The sequence below is a fragment of the Chiloscyllium plagiosum genome, chromosome 19 (assembly GCF_004010195.1).
Source record: "Chiloscyllium plagiosum isolate BGI_BamShark_2017 chromosome 19, ASM401019v2, whole genome shotgun sequence".
Taxonomy (NCBI): Eukaryota; Metazoa; Chordata; class Chondrichthyes; order Orectolobiformes; family Hemiscylliidae; genus Chiloscyllium; species Chiloscyllium plagiosum.
In genome coordinates, this window is record NC_057728.1 from 41,980,301 (window position 1) to 42,004,060 (window position 23,760).

The 23,760-nt window shown below is 40.4% G+C and overlaps 1 protein-coding gene across 2 annotated transcripts in view; it reads right to left on the minus strand.

Moving 5' to 3' along the window:
* The window catches only part of msrb3 (methionine sulfoxide reductase B3), a 131,060-nt gene that overhangs the window by 105,890 nt on the left and 1,410 nt on the right, over nt 1-23,760 (minus strand). Inside the window, exon 2 of one of the 2 annotated variants that reach the window (XM_043709654.1) lies at nt 1,089-1,215. The exons of the other annotated variant lie outside the window; for it this stretch is intronic. Within the exon in view, the coding sequence (XP_043565589.1) occupies nt 1,089-1,164 (76 nt within the window). The 5' untranslated portion in view covers nt 1,165-1,215. The remainder of the gene's footprint in view (nt 1-1,088; nt 1,216-23,760) is intronic. 2 annotated transcript variants of the gene reach the window in all.

Genomic DNA, 23,760 nt, shown 5'->3' on the forward strand with positions numbered 1-23,760 from the left:
AACCGGAAGCGGCAGATTCAAACCACTACAAATGCCGGAGGAAAGATCACAGAAGTGCTTCACAGGAGGCTCCCAAGCACTGAGGATGTCACCTAGACAGGGGACGAAACGTCTGCAACACAAATTCCCAGCGCGGCGAACAGAACCACAACAACAAATAAGGAAGATTAAAGTTGTGGCTTTTCCATCATGAATACATGATGCACAAACTGAATGAGAAACAACTCTTTGTGTTTTAAACAATGCCAGCAACTCAAGTAAAGCCATGCACTTTCATTATTCTTTTCCATAAATCACAAAGTAGTATTATTTTGGTCCTTCATTAAAAGTACCACTAGGATCTATCCAGCATCACTCAGGATTACAGAATATGGTATTATCCAATTTATTGTTAGAATTGCTTCTGGAATCAACTTAAACATCTCCAGTGAGAAGCAAATATACATAATTATTTTTAGCTAAAGTTTTCACTGGCTTAATACTGCAAAAATAGCTTCTTTAAAACAATATTAATCAGGCTCAAAGCACATTGCCAAGATAAAAAAAAAAGTGCTGTACAAATCAAGTGCCTTAATTTACCTCCTCAAGATATCAAAACCTTTTCTAACTTCTAGAGCTATGAAATAATTTTATATTTTTGTCATCATTCATTTTACATTGTTATTAAATTTCTGTAAATGAAATAGAATGTATTTAACACAGAATCATGATAATGTCAAGATGCTGTCTAGGCAAGGAATAATATTTTCAAGCAGCAAAATGATAACAGTTAAGCTTTCAGTTTTCTCAGGATTGGAGAGTTATCCCTGCAATTCAGAACAGGAAGATACTATCAGGAGTAATGGATGATAATATATAGACAAGGGGGAGCTGGTAAATGTTACTTGGCTTCTTAAGATGGGGGTAATGTGTATACTCAAAGCAAGTGATTTATTGCTAACTTCTAGTTTCAAAGACAAATTCTACAAAACTAAAACAAGGGTCAATGTCACTTCAATAATCTAAACTTTTTTCTACAGCAGAATCACCCTCTTAATGCGAACAGCACCCAAAGTTTCATGACACACAGCATGCAGCACACATTCAACCTGAGGGAAGCCCACAAGCACGAAGGGCTACTGGCTGGCTCTTTGTCACCAAATGCAGCAGGTTGAATGCGGACATCACTGGGGTACTTCCACCAAGAAATAAGAGGCAAGAAGCAGGGAACAACAGCTAAGTAGGAAAACACAAAAAAAGTTCCATTAAAACATCAAAATGATAACAGCCAGCATATTTAGACAAAATTCAGAAAATTCCAAGTTTCATGCTATAACAAGATAATTCTGAGTCATAGGAAACCACTAGCTTGGTTTACTAGGTTTAATATTTGCAAGTGAGAAAGCAACTGTTTTTCTATTTGCACATGACAAATAGATGAAAACACATGGTGAAGCTGAACATGGGCATTCAAAGAGCGATGAATCTTCAAAGTAATGTTGCCTCTTGTGTTTTCACAGACAGAAAGCATAGACATCTCTGGAATCTCATCACCTTCTGAGGAGCAAAACAATGATTTATACAGAGAAACATACTTTGCGCCCGTTCTGGAGTGTGTCTGAAAGAAATATGCTTATGTTAACTCTGACATCTTAAAGCTGGCTTACTGCAAAGCCAAAGCAATTTTTCCTGCTTTTACAAGGAGAGAAAAAGGAAACAAAATTAAGTGTCACAATGAACAGCCTCAAAGAGCCATTAAACAAAAGTAAACATGTCAACTTCAAAACGACTGTTTTGTGCAAAACAGAAAGGGCACTGAGCAACATTTCATTGTGGGGAGTCTATTTATTGTGAACAAATGCTCGAAACATTTAAACATGAAACAAAAAGATACATAAGAACAGAATTTTTGTGACTTTCACAGAACCGGTTGTGAAAATGAAAATGTTCAGTGATGTGCAATTACCTCGAAGAACTGCAGTCTTACTCAGTCCCCACAGCTGACCATAAAAAGGTCTTCCTATTCAGTATCATCAATTGCAGTACCAGGCAGCCTATGCGCCTACCAATCGAAGCCATCTGGCTTATGTCAAGCCTTTGGGTCAGACAGCTACAGTGCAACAGGAAGAGAGGCAGTGATGTCACTCTGCAGGTCAGGCAAAGAACAAGGATGTATTTTGCAATTAATAGGCAGTGTGCCCCAGTATTGGGGTTCCAGCATACTTGAACTGGGTGATTTATGGTAATTATAATCTGTTCATGGTGTTGGTAAAACAGATGCCATCTACTGGTGAAAACAAGCATTTCAAAAGCAGGGTGAGCAGATTCACAAAAGTTTCACTTTGCATTTTCTTGCCCATAATACACAAAGTTTCTCTTTGGCACATTTCAATGATCATCAACGCATAACTGAAATCTACTAAGTTTCCACAGTTGGATATCTTTCCTTTCATTCTAGATTAATGTCTTTGCTGCAATGAACTTACCTGAATAAATCAGGTAAATTTTTCCTTGAACTGTCTTGAGCCACGACAGACCAGTCAATCTGATGTCAGTGGTAGGGAAATTATTGGAAAACATTTGAAGGGACAGGATTATTCAGCACATTAATCGGATCCTGTCTTACAAACTTAACTGAGTTTTTTTTGAAAAGGGGACTAAATCTATTGATGAGGTCGGTGTAGTTGATGTGGTTTACATGATTTTCAATAGGGTCTTTGACAAGGTGCCACATGGAAAATGTGCAAAAGGTAAGAGCTTGTGGGATCCAATGCAAGTTGGCAAACTGGATCCAAAAGTGGCGTGCAAACAGGAAGCAACGGGTGATGACGGAGGGATGTGATTGGAAGCCTATAACCAGCAGTGTATCTCAGGGATCAATGCTCAGATGCTTACTATTTGTTATATATTAATGACTTAGATGTGAATGTAGAAGATATAATTAATAAGTTTGAGAGATGACACAAAATGAGTGATGTTTTCCTTGAAGCGGAGGAGACTGAAGTGGGCGGGTGGGGGGGGGGAATCTGTTTGAGGTACGCGTAATTATGAGAGAACACTCCATGAGAGGCATAGACAGAGTTGATTGTGAGAATCATTTCCCCATAGCAAGCATGCCTAACACCAGAGGGCATAAGTTTAAGGTGAGGAGGAAGTAGTTTAGAGGAGATCTGAGAAAAATAATTTTCACCCAGAGGGTGGTAGAAATATAGAACGTGCTGTCTGGCAGGGTGGTAGAGGTAGATACTCTCTCAAAATTCATGAAGCATCTGGATGAGTACTTAAAATGTTGGGGCACAGGAGGTTTTGCACCTAGTGCAGGTAAATGGGATTAGTGTTGTTTGGTGATTGTTGATCAGCAATGATTGGCCATATGACTCTGAGCTTCCTTATGCCAACCAGTGATGCATAACTGATATTCATGTTTCCAACCTCATGGTGAAAGGGGAGAGGACATAAAAGCAGTTAGGGATTCCATTCCCTACCATGTAATTCCTGCCTGTGTGTGAATGGCAGGCAAGGACAGGATCAAACCCATCACAATTGAATAGGGTTAGCTACACTCACATTCTGCAGTGAAGTTTGCCTTGTCAGTGTGGAGGTTAGGTCCAATGTAGTCCCATTCAATATGGATCTTTAAAAGAACTGAGGCCATTTTTTTACTACATTATTTTACTTTACTCCGTGGTTTGCCTGCATCATATCTATAGCTTACAGTATCTCCTCCAGCGATGTCTCCACAGAATACTGAAATTCAAATGGGAAGGCATGAGAGAAGTCTCCAGCAGCCTCACCTAAGCCACATCCTCCATGCATTGCAATTACGATCATACAAACTAAATTCCATTGGCTTGGACATGGAATCCACATTCCAAATAATCAGCTTTTGAAACAGATTCTCTTTTCTCAGTTTAAGAATGGCACTTAATCTCAAAGAAGACAAAAAAATTTTTAAGATCTTTCTGAAGACCTAACCGACTTGGGAGCAACTTGCTGTAAACCATACCATGTGGCAGCATCTCAACCAACAAGTCACAACAGAGTCAGGAACTGACTGCATTAACTGTTGCAGAGAACTGACAAAAGCAGAGGGATAGAGAGTTTTGAGAAGATGTGTAGCTCAGGTTGAGATTCTGGTTTGCTCGTTGAGCTGGAAGGCTCATTTTCATTGAGGGATAGAGATCAGAATCCTGGCTTGAGCAACTCTTCACTCCACCATCCAAAGACCTGCATCTCTAGGACTGTCCTGCCGGGTCATCCAAGGACACACAAATCACGAAACCTGGCAGGGATCACCTTGATTTCAAAGGACTGACAATGGCAGTGGACAGGTTATGTTGAAGAAAACCAGGTTTACAAAAAAATCTAAGCACGGGCCAGTACCACAAAGCAGAGCTTTTATAAAATATCTATCAGAATATGGAGCCACAGGAAGATCCAACTCACCCTCCCCACTTCCTGATCACATTAGTATTAGTTGAATGGATATAAAAATATTTCATACAGTTATAAAACTTATAGTGATCAGAAACACATTATACAGTTTTTCTAAGTACAAACTTAAGTTAATTTGTATTGATTCAGTTTTAAATGTACATAGCCTTTATTCCAAACTCTAAAATTATATGAGCCCTTTTTTGAAGTACAATTTAACCTTCTGTTTCAATTAAATAGATTAATTTAATATCAATTTCTACATTTTGAATCCAGATGGAATCAATTTCACAATTATTTATTTTTAACTAGCATTTAAAAGACACTTCAACTTTCTCAATAATCATTGTACATTACATCATTTATATCCTCTGTTTAAACAAGAGCAAAACCTCCAAATTACTATGAATACTGCCATGGGAGATCAGTGAGCATATGTAAAAGTTCTGCATCTGGCACTTGTCACATTCCTAAACTATCACACTTTGTTACTGATCCAAATAGTTATCCAATTTTCCCTTTAAAGATACTTTGGTCTCTATTCCAACTATTCCCTGTGGCAAAGCACTTTATTCCAACAGCCTCTGTGTAAAGAAATTTCTGTTAACATCTTTTCTTGATCTAAGCGATAATTTTCAACTGATAACCCTCATCACAGGCACTCCAATTAGAGAATATAGTTGTTGTTATTCAGTCCATCAAAGCCTTTCATAATTTCAAAACCTACATTTCCTCATCTTTTCTATTGCATTACAATCCTAGATTTTAATTGAGTAAACCATACAAAGTTACAATCTTACGCAACATGACCATCTCTTTTCAAAATTAGATCCAATCACCTTTGTTATAGCAAACCTCTTAAAAAGGCAAATGTTTCCTAAATGAGTATTCAGACACTGAATTTATTTTTGGGATTTTGAAAAGAAAGTTGAAAGTATAATTCAGGAAGATGAATTCTAACTTAACACTTATCATTATCTAATTAAATAAAGGAAAAACACAGGGCTCCTCAAAGCCATCATCAGGACTTCTTAATGCAAGAGATTGTATGATGATATACTCCTGTCAAAATTAATTCTGGATTCTGTTTCATGCTTCTAGTCTGTGATAAGTGGCAATGACTCAGAATGGCAGATTGATGATATGTTTGTAAATTTTTTTGAAAATAAACGGAACTATTCAACAGCTGAAAAAAACACAAGTACAGGAGCTTCCAGAGTCAGATAACCTTTCTAAATTGAAACAGAATCAAGAAAAGGTATAGTGCTATTTGTCGAAGAGGGGACAATGCAGATGGGAGATAGGTGTAATTTGGTGCCCTTTTCATTAAGTATGTGACTTATTATTACAACAACATGGAGGGTATAATTAAAGGTGCAATTGATCTGACTTCAAGAAATATAAGATGATGCTGTTTAGATTCTAGGGAAATACAAGTGTTCAGTTTCAGTAGAGGACAGGCTATTGATTACACATCTTTTGTGGTTTTGTTTTGCACAATCTGCCAGCAACAGACTGGAAGCCAGTAGCTTCGAGTATCCACAGCACTCAAAGGAACAACTGTCAGCTGCAGTGTACACGCAACACTGGCTCCTAATGCCCCTTTTCAGACCCTGCTCCAAGTTTAATATCGATTCGGCTGAGTATTTGACACTGTCTTAAGGCTCAACCAGACTGATCACAATTTTGTTTTACATTCCAGATCATTCAAACAAAGTTTACTTACTTGCGGTTACTATTCCCAACCTCCATTTCATCACAACCCTTCTACCTTTGAATTTTTGATAAAGTAGTTTTTTGCTACCTCTGAAGTCAACCAGTCCAATGTTTTCCTTTCTGTCCTGCCATTTTCCATTTGCTTAAAGTTCTGTCGCATTAAGTCTGTCCTAGAGTTCTCGACACAGACTACATTGGCTGGCATCCCACCACACACAGAAGTTACAACTGCAATTCAAAATTGCAGAGAATAGGACCCGTGGACACAGCCTTAGAATTAGAGGGGGTAAATTCAGAACAGAAATGCGGAGACATTTCTTCAGCCAGAGAGTGACGGGCCTGTGGAATTCATTGCCGCAGAGTGCAGTGGAGGCTGGGACGCTAAATGTCTTCAAGGCAGAGATTGATAAATTCTTGATGTCACAAGGAATTAAGGGCTACGGGGAGAATGCGGGTAAGTGGAGTTGAAATGCCCATCAGCCATGATTAAATGGCGGAGTGGACTCGATGGGCCAAATGGCCTTACTTCCACTCCTATGTCTTATGGTCTTAAAATAAATGCAGGATAAGATTTTTGCAAGCTGAAACAAAGGGACAATTTGAAAATCCTTGGGGACCTCTTGGACCTCTGTTGCATATGTTGGGTGACCAATGCTAGGAATCTGTGAGTCGAGTAGCTGAGGGTAGTCAGGTATGTAATGACATCTGCCAGAAAAAATTCACCTTGAGTTGGCAACTGTACTAAGACACCCAAGTATTGGAGACAGTAGTCTTGAACCACAGACTTTTGTTTCAATGGCATCTCTAGCTCTTATCCGTCAAAAGACTGAAACAAAGTTTTGTTTGTCACAAGTTCCGAACATTCTCTTTTCTCCTCTAATCTTTCTGTGCGGTGCACAATATAAGAGTCATCTCTATTTAAGGGCCTCCTTTATTTTCATTTGTGCACTGGATTCCAACAATAGGCGTTTTTAGATTGAAACTAGATTTTAAAATAGCAACTGTGCCTAAAGTTTGGGTGATACTGTTTGCTCCCAGAACTACACGCAGTAAAGCATGAAATCTTTGTGGGAATTCTGGTTGAACATGCTGTCTTTCTTAATGCCAAAAGGTAGTTTCCAAATGCCTCTAAGACCATATTGTGTCTGGCAGGCATCACTGTCTGCAGCCAGAGGCTGATTCTCTCCTGGCTACCATATGGTCATACCGCTAAATGACCCATTATTAGATGTAAATTACCCAAAATAACTATTCACCCCAGCACTTCCTAAAAATCTTCTTATACACTGCCAGCACCATTACTCCCAAGTACTTCACAAACATTTTGCACTCAAAGCTATCTTATTCAGTGATATTTCACCCCCTCCCCCGACAAGTCAAGCAGTTCAAACAGTGACAACACTTTTTATACAGTTTTGAAACAGTCTCATCCTTCCAGACACTGGCTTCCATTACAAACTGCTCTTTCACACCAGCCTGTCCCAGGACTCCCTGGTTAGACCTTTCCAAATGAGGGGATGCTGAAAGGCAATGCAGTGGATATCCAATTGGCAGGAGGCTCTGGATGCTAGTGAATAGGTTTTCTGCACCTTGTGGACATGTTCCAGCATGACATTCTAATTCTAGCATCAGAGGGATTTTGAGGTTTGTCAACTATAAGCGGAACACAATCAGTATGGTAAAGGAGAATGGACTCTAGGTAGTGAAAGTGAGGAGGCAAAACCAAGACCTTTGAGTAGCTTGGAGAAAACCACTGAGGCACCAGGACAATCCTGGCAAAACCAGGGCTGTTGGACACCCTATTTAAATCTCTTCCTATTTAAATCTACCCAGCTCTGTGACTGCTTCCTGCTGCACATCCCCAGTCTGGCCAGACTTACGTTCTTCTCAATGCTGGCTCGTTGTGTACTCCCTGTCCCTTAACAAAGCAATTTTGGGGGAGGGTGGGCAGTTAGCACCTATTCCTGAAACTATATGCACTTGTAAATTGTGCAAAGCTTAGGGAATGTTTTCTCAGAGTTGGCTACATCTAAAGCTCAATTTAACGGTCTGTTGACTAGATGGCTACAGCATGGTGCAGAACAATTTCAACAGCAGGGGTTCAATTGCCATTCTGGTTAAGGTAGTTCTTGGACCACGCCTCCTCACCTTGCTCCATAGTGATATCATGGCATGAGCTATGTTTTGCGACCTTCAGGTACCAAGATCACAACATGGTGGGTGTGAGGGAGTGAGTGACCTCAATTTAGAGTACTCGGCCAGACTTCAGTAATCAAATTCAACATTTTGTCCATTTCTTCTACAACTTTAACTTCTGACTGGCTTCAGTCCATGTAGTAACAACAAACCCTATGATTGTAACATGGATTCCGACTATTTTCTCTGCTATCCCCTGTCTTCCTTTCAGTAGCAGATTTACCCTTGGCCCACCTGAAGTGTTTCCCAGCACCAACTCTGAATTGTTCTTATCCACATCAACAAATTTGGCAAGTCATTCTATTCTCAGCTTATGATCGGAAATCTTTCCTTCTGATCCTAGTTTGAAGATAAATTTGTCATTACTTTCACCAACCATTTGTGACAAACGGTAAATGTTTTGATCATAATACTGTACAAAGCAGAGCCCAGAGCAATCAGAAAAGCTAAAAGGTCAGACAATGGTAAATTACTGTGATAGAAATCACAGGGAATTAAAGAAGAACATAGGTCCACAACAAAATGTCAAACACATACACAAAACTAGTGTGTAATACAACAGTACAAATGTTAATAATATATAAATTTATAAAGGAGGAATCATCCAAATATGTGCACAGTCCAATGCCAGAACTTACAGAACCACATCTGCTCTACTCCCAAGATGGCTGTGTGACCTTTGATGCCCTGCAAGTAACCATAGCATTAACTATATATAAGACAGAGAACCAGTGGTGCTGTCAATCATAATGTTCTACCCAAAACAGGGGTTCTCAATCAAGGTCCATGAGAAGGTCAAGAGGTCTGCCAAAAATAACTGAACAACATTCCTGTCTGAGCCAATACCTGATACCACCACCCTTCTGACCTTGTCTAGTTCACACTTCTGGGTTAAATGTAGCCAAACTCATTGCTTGCTTTATTCACAGCTTTAAACAGGCAAACATTAATCAATAGCACAATTCCAGGCAGACATGTGACAGGTTTGAGCAGTGATGGTGGTAAATGTTGTTAATCTTCAGATATGGATTGGCAGAGCAAGCTAATGCAGATAGAGAAAGATGGATACACTAAGATTAGGCCAGGTCCCGTACCCTGAAGTTATTATCAGCAAAGATAATAAAAAGATAGCGGACTTCTTCAGTTCATTTAATAACAGCCAACAGCCCATGAATATTAACTAACTAGTAACAATAAAGTGACCAAAACAGAGGTTCTCATTTTGGTGCCAGTAATGCTGAAGTTTAGGAGCAAGTTCAGATGGTATTCTATCTCAGTCGACAATGGTAAAAGAAAATCAAACTGCAACTAATTTCCAGTTATCAATTAAAGGGAGTAGGGTTTATGTGTAACTACGTAAGGCCCCAGGCTGACTCCCCCAGCGCAGACTGGCAGGCTGAGTGGAGGCTCCAGGTTCGTGGCCAAGGCTGAAGCCCCCAGAGGAGTGGAAGCATTGGTGAAAGAGTTGGTGGAGGACTCTGATGACTGGCTGCAGCGTCTGGAAGAGTGTCAGATTAGGACTGGAATGTTTGGAACCTGTGTACCCCCAGGCCCATGACTACAGCTCAAATGTGGCAGCTGTGATTGCGGTAGCAGCAGAGACCTATAACTGAGACTCCACAGCCCATTACAGAACCCCGGGACTTGTTTCACGGACTCCAGCTGATTTCAAGCAGCAACTGGACAAGCAGCAGAAGAGAGAAAGATGAGCTGTATTGCAGTAAAATCTTGCATTATATTTAATACTTCAAGATGGTGCCGGAGTGTGGCGACACTGTGTATAATACACTGTTCACTATATTTTTTTCCTTACATATGATAATAAATCTAAATCTTAAGATGTGATTATGGTCTTTCAAAAATATAACTAAAAATCAGAAGCATTGTGAGATTCTGTCAATCTCGTGAAAGAACCTTTGAATGCCATTGGTTTGAGTTTTACCTTCCAGAAATGGGACAGTTCAGTCATTTCAGTGATTAAAACACAAAACAAAACCTGGGACAAGACTAGTATCTGTTTGATTCCAGTATTAATTGAGGTAGGACAAGAATAGAGTTGTATTCTTAAATGAGGCTGCATTTAAATGGTCCTTCTATTTTTAAGCACAGGCAGCTTTCTGTGGCTTCAGGAAACTTCAGTATACTAAAGGAAAGGAGCCACTGAATGCACCAGCTAGTGTCTGGATTGATAGTCTTGCAATAATACCGTAAGACCATCACCTCTCCTTTGCCTGGACTGAGATCAGAAATTGCCCTTCTGATCTTTCAGTTCCTTGATCCCTGACTGATGGTAACACCCTTTAACTTGAATGAAGATTATTCCCTTTAGACTTTTGAGAAATGGCCATTGGATGGAAGATGGATACACTAAGATTAGGCCAGGTCCCGTACCCTGAAGTTATTATCAGCAAAGATAATAAAAAGATAGCGGACTTCTTCAGTTCATTTAATAACAGCCAACAGCCCATGAATATTAACTAACTAGTAACTAGTGTTTGCCGTGTATTCTGTTGGCATGTGCTGTGGTGTGTGATTGACCTAGCACAGTGTTATACAGCAACATGGCCCTCGCTGTGACTGATGATTGCTGACAAGACAAGGCATGGATCCAGTGAGCATTAGAGAAGGCACAGAATGAATAAGCACTAAGAGAACAAGTACAGAGCCCTGAGATGCAGCCTGGTCCAATTCATGAACTGGGTGTTCCTGTGTGCAAAACATCCTCACAGCAGTATTCCAAATAAAGTTGCCAGCGTTTTCTAAAGTACAGCTTGAAGTGCACAAGTGTATAGTAAGTGGATTAGAGATCTGCCGTGATGATACGGTGAGGCTGGCATATGTCAGATGCCAATGTCTATAGATAGGGTATAGCCACAGCTGGCCTTACAGCATGCCCTGAGATCTTTATACTGTGTCCAAGATGAAGGTCTGAAGGAGCAAGCTATGAGTTGAAATCATTAGGTCACCTCACTGACTTTCAGGTTGTGAACGGTTGCTATGCAGTATCCATCCTGCTGTTGGGAGAATGGAAACTACATATTAATGAGGTGAGATTAACTAATAATGATTAATGAAATGTTAATGCATACTGCAAACAGATCTTTCTCTGCACACTAACAAGAACCTTGCCTTGCCGTTCAACACTTACAGTTAGAAAATGGGTCTTTTTGCTCTCGATGTGAAAAAGCCCCTCACTGGCCATCTCACACAATTCTCGCCATGGGCAATATTTCTCAATAGCTGGGAAGATTCTGCACTCAGTCTTTCTTCAGAAAAACGTATTGACATTTATTAATTAAAATAACTATTTATACTGCTGCAGACCGACACAGAATCTGGGTTTGTGCTTACTGAATATAGGTATATATAGCTGCAATAACAACAATAAGGATGCTACTACTGGCGAGATGGGTACTTTTATGTCACATGTCATGATATCAGGTACACAGCTTTTCCATTCTGGAATCGTTGCAAGAAAACAATGGGACATTTTCCAGCTTGCTGCATTTTGATTGGTAGAAAGGCCATTGAATGGCATATTTTTCACTCAGGAATGGAAATAGAGGCAATCCCTCCTGCCCCTGGAGGCAGGCACAGGGGCACCAGAGAGCCTTGGCAGACTAATTAAAAGGCCTGCCTCATGCCTCCACCTACCCCATGCCATTATAGCCTTAAGCCAATTTCTGTCTCTTCCATGTCCATTCACTCACCATGCCCCCTCTCCCTCCAATTGGCCCTTACAGCCCAGAAATCAATTTGTGGTCTTTCCATGTCCATTCATCGATATACACAGTGTAGGACCAACTAGCCTATACTAACAATGATTTGGAGGTGCCGGTGTTGGACTGGGGTGTACAAAATTAAAAATCACACAACACCAGGTTATAGTCCAACAGGTTTATTTGGAAGCACTAGCTTTCAGAGCGCTGCTCCTCCATCAGGTGGTTGTGGAGCATAAGATGCACAATTTATTGGAAAAGATTACAGTGCCATGCAACTGAAATTATACATTAAAAAGGATTGATCCAGGTCTTTTTCAATATATGCAACTCAAATTATATATTGAAAAAGACCTGGATCAATCCTTTTTTAATATTAAATTTCAGTTGCATCACACAGTAAATTTTTGCTATAAATTTTGAGTCTTACAATCTTACACTTCACAACCACCTGATGAAGGAGCAGCACTCCGAAAACTAGCACTTCCAAATAAATCTGTTGGACTATAACCTGGTGTTGTGTGATTTTTAACTTTATACTAACAATGGCATTTGAAGAGAACTAACCACTCTCAAATCTTAACTTGGAAAGAAAAATTGGCATAGTTTCTAAATTACTGCTAGCATTTATTTGTGCCTGGAAATGAACCAACCATAATGTAAATTTAATTTGAGATCGCCTGGTGTTGCTCAGGCTTGCTGGAAAGATGCCTTCGATAAAAGTTCAAAAATATTTTGCTGACCTCCAGACATCATTGTTTACAAGAAACAGATACGTTTAACAATTGCTTTAAATTATGCCATTTGTAAGAACTTACAGTAACACAAATCAAAAGTCTGTGCACTTTATAAAAAATGTAATAGGTGCTTATAATTAAGACAGTATGCTTAACTGCATACCTCCAAAGAAGTGACAATGCCTTTACACTGATGTTTGGTACTTTTGATGACAAATGCAACTGTAGTTTCTCTTAATCATAACATGCAACACAGGAAGTTAGAATGGCCTGTAGAGAATCAAGGTAAAAGGAGTGTAAAGGCTGTAATGAATAGAGTCAGGTGTTCTACTCCATTCATAATGTACTTAACATTCCATCCCCTTTGACCTGAGAGGCCATGTTAAGTTCCTGTAGTGATGTTGTGGACTAAATAACTTGGTACCTTGGTCGTCTTTAGTTTCAAGTGCACGTTTTCAAGCTGTGATGTGACTTCATCAGTATGGTCATTTTTAACTTGAGGATTTCTAGGCATTCACATTCACACCCAAAAAAGATGGTGGTTTCCAAGTTTTTTTTTTAAACTACAAAATTGAGTATTTTCTCGGTGGCTTCCAAAAGCAGTTCTCTGCCATTTCAGTACAGCCACCAGACGTAGGAAGGTTACAAGTCCATATAGAACACCATTCAGAACAGCCTTTATATTAATCAGGAATTACTCTTGGTGTGGTCATTAATAATCAGAAATTATGAGCATTGTACTTGAAGTGGATTTCAATGTGGGCAAGGCGTGCTAATTTTACTCAGATTTCTCCAAACAATAGCTCTATTTTCTTAGAACTGTTTAGCCAGCAGATTCAGTTTAGCTGCAGTCACAACAGATTCAATGTTTACATCAATCATGCCAAACAAAGCAGACACCAATGGAATGAGTTAGGGTTGGATGGATGAGGATCTCTGCTCCTTACTGTTTACAACACAGAATAAAAAAGGATAACAAATGAATAGGAGTATTACAAAATTATACTATTATTCTTCTTCTTTGTTTATTTGTACAAATAGGACACACAGAAACATCTTAAGCTTATTCAAAGAAAATAAACTGATATTTATAAGGTGTCTCTCATCAATGAAAGCCATAACAAAGCACTTTACGGCCAACTAAGTATTTTTGAAGTGTAGTCACTGTTGCAATATATGAAACATAGTATTCAGTTTGCACACAGCAATCTCCTACAAACAGCAATGTGATCATGACCAGATAATCGCTTTTATTGAGGTTGAATCACTGTTGACAATTATTGCCAAATGAAGGTCATCGCATGTACAAAGTCCTCAATAAGTAGAGGATGTTCCAGCTCAATTTCTGATGTGAAGTCTATGTTATCCAGAAACATGATAAAGAGAAATTAGTACAGGGTGTCCTCACCTAACTTTGGTTTGTATTCCTGAAAAATCGCAAATTTCAGTTAACAGAGTTGTGAGCGAAATATCAATTCCTATTGGAATAGGGGCTGCCCTGCCCTGTTGTAGGCCAGGAGGTGGGGGAGCTGCTGAGCTGACTGGCAACTGTACAGGTTGGGCTGATTGCTATCTAGCTTTGACATGACTGGGAGAAGCAATGGCAGCGTGAACTGTTTCTAGCAAGTTGGTGTTGGATGATGGTATAGCAGCCACATTGGAGCCTGGGGGTTGGGTTTCGGGGTGAAGGCCTGAGGCAGCAGTGCTGCATGGGAAGAGGCTGCAAGTGACAAGGTCTGGAGCAGTCTCAAAACTAAGAGAAGGAAGGGCGATGCCAATGTAACACCTGGTAAGTGACTGCAATAAACATTAGATCTAGGAGTTACCTATTCAGCCCCTCGATCCTACTCTGCCATTTAATACAATCTTGGCTGATCTCGCCTTGGCCTCAACTCCACTTTCATGCCCACTCTCCATAACTCTTTAATCCATTACTAATTCAAAATATGTCTATTTCCTGCTTAATCTTACTCAATGTCCCAGTGTCCACAACACTCTGGGGTGACACTAAGCCCACAACAATATGGTTCACTTCCTAACTGCCCTCTGGGCAATTAGGGGATGGACAGTGAACCCTGGCCTAACCAGTGATGTCTGCATTCCATGAACAAATAGAAAATGCCCCAAAATTACAAAACTTCTGTCAGAGATTGCAAATCTTTAAAAATTGTGAAAAAGTGTTTGCTGCAGTTTTATTTCTGCAAAGTTGAACTTATTATTTTTCCAATTTTAACAAAAACATAACACTGATGAATATTTAAATGCTGCAATTATTAAGATTAAAAATGTTTGTGGTTTATTTCAGGTGCACTTCATAAAATACCAAGTGCTAGTACAAGTCAGTTCCTAATCCACCCAATGTCAATTAATTGTGGTAGAATTATTTGAGAAATTCCACACACATTACAAACTAACCTCTAAGAGCCAGCAATGATTTTTAAACTGATGTTCTTATTATTCTTACTAAATCTAGGCTTACAGACAAACTTAAATGTCTTATTTTCTTTGAGGATCTCTGTTCTGGCAGAAGAACAGAGAATTCAAAGAACTAGGGAACTAAAATCCAAATGTCAAAAAAAAACACCTGCTGAAACTTTTTCTTTGGTGCACCTCTTCATTAATCACTCTTTTTTTCATTCATGCGATGAGAATATCACTGGGTAGGCCAGTCTTTAATATCCATCCCACATTTCTGAGAGTCGCACACAGACCAGGTAAGAATGGTAGTTTATTTTCCCCTAAAGGACATTAGTGAACCAGAAGGATTTTGCCTGGTCTCATTAGATTTTGTGTTGAATTCAAATTCCCCCATCTGCCAAGACAGGATTCGAACCCAGGACCCCAGAACATTACCTGGATCACTGGATTAACAATCCAGCAATAATACCACTAAGCCGCTGCTTTCAACAGATTTCATATTTTAGACTACTTCATGTGATGAACAAACTGATGAGTTAATCCAACAGACCCCAGAAATACTTTGACGAAACAGTTGTCAACAATTACAGGCAAAACAAGGGCATGTACGGTTTTACCCTCATTTTAAAAAATTTAAAACAAAAGGTTGGTGCCGAGTGAGACTAAATTTTGAATACTCTCGAGTGATTGCAATAATTAGGCTAAACATCAAAGACAGGCCATTGTAACTCAACAATCATCAGTTTCCAGTCACACAGGAGAACAAATATGACATTCAATTTTTCAAAACCCCTGTTCCACCAATCAATTGGATCACAGTTAACCTATAACTTACTTCCATTTTCTCACCACAATTCCATAATTCTTAACGCTCTTGCCTGAAAAATAGATGATCAATCTCAATTTTGAACTTTTCAAATGATCAAACCTCAATTTTTGGGGGGGAAATGTGGGCACCACACCTTGGGAAGGTGTGGCCTTAGAGGGAGTACATATAGGTTTACAAGAATGATACTTGGACTTAAGGGGTTATGATATATTATGGACCAGGCCAGAACCCCTGAAAAAATTTCAAGAAGGTAGCCCAGACTCTAACTTTTTCTTATTTTAAAGGCAGATGTGGACTGAATATTCCAGGTGTGATGCAGTTGGTCAAACGATTTGGCTTTAAGCAAAACTGAATTTATGTAAAGACTTCAGGTGAAACATGAACAAAAGAAAACAGAATTTAGAATAACTTCACTATTTGAAAACCCAGCCGACTTGATACCGCAACTTAATTAGGAGCTGTTCCAATTCCTGCTATATCCCATAAACACATCTCTTGGCAAGAGGCAAATTCAAACTCAGGTTTTTACAGGCAGGAGAGATTTCAGAGAGAAAGCCAGTCAGGAACCATCTGCTGAAGCTTGGAACATTTCTCCACTGCAAGCACTTCTCTGCTACAACTATAAAAACTAGAAAAAAAAACCTGAACTGGGAGAACTGGCCATTGTTAAAATAGGTTTTACCCAGACATTTCTGCACCTCTGCCTTTATGATCTCTGCTTTATAAAAAAAACTCAAGGACAGAATAACCTTGTTAAAAGGGCAGTATCATCACAGTTTTGAGGAGAGATTATATAAATTAGGCTTTTTTTTGAGAATTTACAAAGGTAAGGGGAGATCTGATTGAAGCCTTCAAGATATTAATTGTTTGGGGAATCTAGAACAAGGGAACATAATCCGAGAATTAGGGCGAGACAGCTAAGGACAGGTCTTAGGAGGCACTTTCACACATAAAGGATGGTAGTTGTTTGGAATGTTCTTCCACAAACAGCGGTGGATGTTCAACCAAATATTAATTTTAAATATGAGATAGATAATTTTTTGTTAAGCAAAGGTATTAAGAGATATGACAGGTGTATGGAGTTAGATCACAGATCAGCCATGATCTCACTGAATGGTATATCAGGGTTGGGGAGGGGGGGATGTTAAATGGGGTAAAAACAATGATTGCAGATGCTGGAAACCAGACTCTGGATCAATGGTGCCGGAAGAGCACAGCAGTTCAGGCAGCATCCGAGGACAGGCAAAATCGACGTTTCGGGCAAAAGCCCTTCATCAGGAATAAAGGCAGAGAGCCTGAAGCGTGGAGAGATAAGCTAGAGGAGGGTGGGGGTGGGGAGAGAGTAGCATAGAGTACAATAGGTCAATGGGGGAGGAGGGCCTACTCCTGTTCCTAATGTTCTTATACAGAGTTCTAAATCACCACTAACTTACAAAGAAGAGCTTTCTGACATTTAAAGTGCTTCTCTTTATTAAAAACAAACAAACAGAAAACTTTGAAATACTCAGAGGGCATACCTCACCCATAGGGACAGAAACAGACTCAATGCTTCAGATTGAGGATGTTACATCAGTACTAGAAAAAGTCAGAAATGTAATTGTTTTAAACAAGGACATGAGAAAGGGAGGTTTATGACAGCGTTAAAAACAAGAGAGATTAAATGATCACAGAGATACTAGGCAAAAAGTGTATATGTATGGACAAAGTGTTAATGAGGAAATGCAGAGCCATTACCAAACATTTCAGAAGCCCATTGCAGTGATTGGAGCCTCACAGACCATGAGATTCTTGATCGGGGTTGTTAATCTGGGTCAATCAGGAAAATCCTGGCTGACCACACAAAAAAATACAATCCAAAAAAATCTATGGTTTGAGGCACCAAATGAATTCCTTTATTCTTCTAAACAGAATTAAAAAAAAATAACCAGTAGACAGCTGTTCAGGGAGAGGTGGGCACCGGAGGGAGTGGAGTGTTTTATTTCCTCCTCCAACTCTATTTTGATTTATTCACTGCCATTCCCTTCACTTTTTTCATTACGTGATATTGCCCTTTGATGTGAAGGGCACTGCTTGTCACTGGCCACTCGGATATTTCCTTTCTTCCTGGTAGTGAAAACTGAATAAAGATTTGTACACCTGTTGTTGTTCACTGTGTCCTACACCTGCACACACACGACGTAGGTGCTGGGGAAAATATAAGCACTACCGCAGTTAGGTGGTAGTGTGGGGGAAAATATATTTAAAAAATAACCAGCAGACAGCTGTTCAGGAAGAGATGGGCACCGCAGGGAGTGGAGTGTTTTATTTCCCCCTCCAACTCTATTTTGATTTAATCCCTGCCCTCCCCTCACTTTTTTGATCACGCAGCATTGCCCTTTGATGAGAAGGACACTGCTTGTCACTGGCCACTTGGGTGTTTCCATTCTTCCTGGTGGTGGAAATTGAATAAAGATTTGTACACTGGTTGTCTTTCACTGTATCTCACACCTGCGCACACACACAACATGGATGCTGGGGAAAATGTAGCACTACTGCTGCTATGCGGTAGTGTGGGGAGAAAATAAAAAATATATAACCAGCAGACACATACTAAAATTGGAATGATGTAGACACGGAACATAGAAAAGTACAGCACACAACAGGCCCTTCAGCCCACGATGTTATGTCAAGGATTATTCCTAAACTAAAATAAAGTAACCTTACCTACACACCCCTCTATTCACTGCTGTCCATGGGCATGCCCAGCAGTCGCTCAAATGTCCCTAATGACTCTGCTTCCACCACCACGCTGGCAACACAACCCATGCATTCACAACTCTCTGCGTAAAGAACCTACTTCTGACATCTCCTCTATACCTTCCTCCTAATATCTTAAAACTATGATGCCTCGTCCCAGTCAATCCTGCCCTGAGGAAAAGTCTCTGGCTATTGACTCTATCCACGCCTCTCATTACCTTGTATACCTCAATCAGTTCACCTCTCTTTCCCCTTCTCTCCAGAGAGAAATGTTTGAGCTTAGTCAACCTCTCTTCGTAAGACAAGCCCTCCAGTCCACGCAGCATCCTGGTAAACCTTCTTTGCACCTTCTCCAAAGCCTCTGTATCTTTCCTCCAATAGGGTGACAAGAACAGGACACAACGTTCCAAATGTCGTCTCACCAGGGTCTTGATGAGCTGCAGCAAAACCTCGCGGCTCGTAAACTTGATCCCCCTGTTAATGAAAGCCAAGATACCATATGCTTACTTAACAACCCTATCCACTTGGGTGGCAACTTTGAGGGATCTATGGACTTGAACACCCAGATCTCTCTGTTCCTCCACACTACCAAGGATCCTGTCTTAATCCTATATTCAGCATTCAAGTTTGACCTGCCAAAATGCAGCACTTCACATTTATCCCGGTTGAACTCCATCTGCCATTTCTCAGCCCAGCTCTGCATCCTGTCTTTGTTGTGCTGCAGCCTACAACAGCCCTTGATACTATCAATGGCACCTCCAATCGTTGTGTCATCAGAAAATTTACTAACCCACCCCTCAACCTCCTCATCCAAGTCATTTATAAAAACTACAAAGAGCAGATGCCCAAGAACAGAGGCCTGTGGGACGCGACTCACCACCGACCTCTAGGCAGAATACTTTCCATCTACAATCACTCTCTGTCTTCTGTCAGCCAACCAATTCTGAATCCAGACAGCTAAATCTCCCAGTATCCCATACCTCCTGACTTTATGAATGAGCCTACCATGGGGAACCTTATCAAATGCCTTGCTGAAGTCCATATACACCACATCCACTGCTTGACCTTTGTCAACCTGTCTCGTCACCTCCTCAAAGAACTCAATAAGATTTGAGAGGTATGACCTGTCCCTCACAAAGCCATGCTGACTGCCTTTAATCCTGCTATGCTTTTCCAAATAGACATAAATCCTATCCCTCAGAATTCTTTCCAAAACCTTGCTGACCACAGACGTAAGACTAACTGGTCTGTAATTGCCAGGGATTTTCCTATTACCCTTCTTGAAAAGAGGAACAACATTTGCCTCCCTCCAATCCTCCAGTATGACTCCTGTGGAGAGTAAGGAAGCAAAGATCTTTGCCAGCGGCTTAGCAACCTCCTTTCTCGCTTCCCAGAGCAACCTAGGATAAATCTGGTCTGGCCCTGGGGACTTTTCAATCTTAATACTTGCCAAAATTTCCAGCACATCAACTTCATCAATCTTGATCTGTTCAAACTTGTTTCCCAGCTCCTCAAAGTTCTCATTCATAACAAGATCCCTCTCCTTAGTGAAAAACTCATTTAGGGCTTCCTCTATCTGCTCAGACACCATGCACAAGTTCCCTACGGTATCCCTGATCGGCCATACCTTTTTCCTGATCATTCTCTTATTCCTTACGTATGAGTAAAATGCCTTTGGGTTCTCCCTAATCCTCTTTGCCAAGCCTTTTTCGTGCCCTCTCCTGGCTCTCCTCAGTCCATTTCTAGCAAGCCTGTAATCCTCTAAAGCTGTGCTAGTACCTTGCCTCTCCACCTTACGTAAGCTGCCTTCTTCCTTTTGACGAGAAACTCCTCTGTTCTCATCATCCAAGGCTCCTTCTTGCCTGTCCCAGGGGAACAAATTTGTGCATCACTCGCAACAACTGCTCCTTAAACAGTCTCCACATGTCTGCGGTGCCCTATCTGTGGAACAATTGCTCCCAAACTGTGCCCCCCAACTCCTGTCTGTTAGCATCATAATTTTCTTTTTCCCAATTAAATATCTTCCCTTGAAAACTGCTCCTATCCCTCTCCATGGCTATCATAAATGTGAGGCAGTTGTGGTCACTGTCACCAAAGTGTTCTCCCAAATCCGATCGTTGCTGAGCACCAAATCCAAAATGACCTCTCCCCTCATCGGTCTGTCTACATACTGAGTAAGGAAACACTCCTGAACACACCTGACAAAAACGGCTCCATCCAAATTAACTGCACTAAGGAGGTTCCAGTCAATCTTGGGAAAGTTGACGTCACCCATAACAACAACCCTGCTACATCTGCATTTTTCCAAAATCTGCTGGCCTATGAGTTCTTCAATCTCTCCACTGCTGTTAAGGGGTCTGTAGAAAACCCCCAATGACTTGGCTGATCTCTTGCTGTTCTTAACTTCCACCCATACTGACTCAATAGACAAACCTTCCTTGACAACCTTCGTTTCTGTAGCTGTGATGCACTCTCTGATTAGCAATGCTACACCCCTCCTCTTTTTCCACCCTCCCTGTGCTTTTTAAACATTCTAAACCCTGGAACATCTCGCAACCATTCCTGCCCCTGTGAAACCACGTCTCCGTTATGACCACAACATCATAGTCCCAAGTACTGATCCATGCTCTAAGTTCATCACTCTTATTTCGATATAAGCAGCAGATGAAAATCCTCTCCGTTCAGGAGACTGACTCTGTGCTGGCTGGGCCACAGTTGGTGTGTCACTGGTCCCGTTGGTTGCTGCTTTTGTTTTGGGAGAACCTGCTTTCTAAACTGGCATTCCTATTTTATTGAGGACTGATTTCTAAACTGCCTGATCGACACAGTCAATGTGTTTCAGATGTAACTCAGTTCTCATTATGGCACTGTTGTTTCACTGGCTGGTTACAGTCTGTGTTGCTCTTTTCCTTTTGTGAAAAGGACTATGATGATTTTGCAGGAGGGCTTAGCCCTTGCACTCTGTTTTTTTTGCATGTGTTTTTTGGTCTGGCATTTTCTTGGTGGATTAGATCTCTGTAAAGACTGAATATCTGTGTATGTGGTGGCATTTGCTGCATCCTGGAGTGGACCAAACCCCTGTGAGTTAACTGCACTTTTACAATGTACTGTGTTCTTATAGTGGGCCTGGAGACTGAACATCTGTGTGTGTGTGTATATGTGTGTGTTGTGGGGTGTGTATTTGCTGCCTTCAAGAGTGGACTCTGCCCTCAGTTGTGGACTGTGTTTTTGGCAGTGGACTCTGCAGTTTGGAGGGGACTCTCATTCTGACAGTGCACTTTTGTATACTACAGTGGACTTTGTTCCTGGGAATCGAGTCTACATTTTGAAGAGAACTGATAATGGTATTTAACTCTGTACCAGAAGGGATTCTATTTGTTGATAATTGATTGACTGTGTCTTGTTGCTTGTTGAGTTTATCACCTGCACTGTCTTGTGTGTCCCTGGGTCTAGCAGGCCTCACTGTGAGTTGGGAGGCTCATAGATCGTCCTGAGAGCTGGTGGGTGTGTAGGCCGTCCTGTGAACTACAAGGTGGGTTGGCAGCCCTGAAAACTGGAAGGTGGGTAGGCCATCCCGATGCCTGTCATCCTGAGCCGGAAAGTTGGTAGGCTGTTCTGACTGCTGTCGTCCTGAGGAGGAGTAATTGAGAATGGGCTGTCCTAGAGTTTGGACAGTGTGTCAGAGTGGCCGAGAGGTCACCCCTGTGATTTATCAGGCAAATCTTTTGAAGATAAAGGATAATAAAATTGAGGACAAGTTTTTAACAACCTTTGAATTAAGAAATGGCAAACCCTGGAAAATATGCAGCAGTATTGGTAAACAATCACAAGGGTGTTTGTAATATGTGAAATATCACTGCACCTTTCTCAGCTTATTGCACGCATCCTTCATAAACTCTTAGATTCATAAACTCTGCATAAACTTAAATTGCAGTTAGACCAATCTGCAAAGGGGAGAAATAAAAGTTGCTCGAACTCAAAAATCTCTTAACAAATATTCTTAACTTATAGCCCGCAAACTACTCATTTTACTATCAACAGCAGTATTTCATCTAAGCATTTTGCAGTTCAAGCCATTCTCTCCAAACAGAGCTTAAAGTTTGGAAGGACAAATGCTGTAATTGTAATGCTGGATGTCTTTTGGCTAAAGTGTACATAATAACTTTCACTTATCATTAAATTTCACTGACAACTCTGAAATTCAATCCAACCTGCAATATTGTGCTCATTGATAATTCCCAGTACTGTACATATTGGATCAATGTAATTTTCAAGCATATGCCCTGCATGTTGCCCAATTGCAAGGTACCAACCAAATCTATGACCTGTATGGTAATGATCCACATTAGAAGCCTCACTTGTAAAACTACTTTTTTGAATTTAACCAAATTTATTAAATGATTTTTCATGAATATTTTAAGTGCAAATCATATTTCTGGTGCCTTAAAAAAGAACAATTTTTTTTTCTTTTCCTACTTCTATGCAGGCCTTGGAACATTTTTGACAATGCTTTTATCATTTAAGAACCTGTCAAGAGTGTCACTTTACATTTTGTAGCATGTCCAACCAACCAGGCCAGGAAGATGGAAACTTCAATCACTGGAAAATGTTGCTTCATCTAATTTTATTGCTAAATGGGAATGGGATAGTCAGTTTTAGAAAAGCTGGAATAAAAAAAACCTCATAAACCACCACCAAGGATTCCTTTTCATATCGCTATTATTCAACATAAATATTTACAGATTCAAAGACACTCTGTGATGCTTCATGAACTAATTGAATATCCTGCAGATGTTGATTATAAACCATTCAGCTGTAATTCAATTGAACAAGATAGTCATAGAAATGTACAGCACGGAAACTGACCCTTCAGTCCAACTCGTCCATACTGACCAGATATCCGAACCCAACCTAGTCCCATCTGCTAGCACCTGGCACATAACCCTCCAAACTCTTCCTATTCATATACCCATCCAGATGCCTTTTAAACATTGCA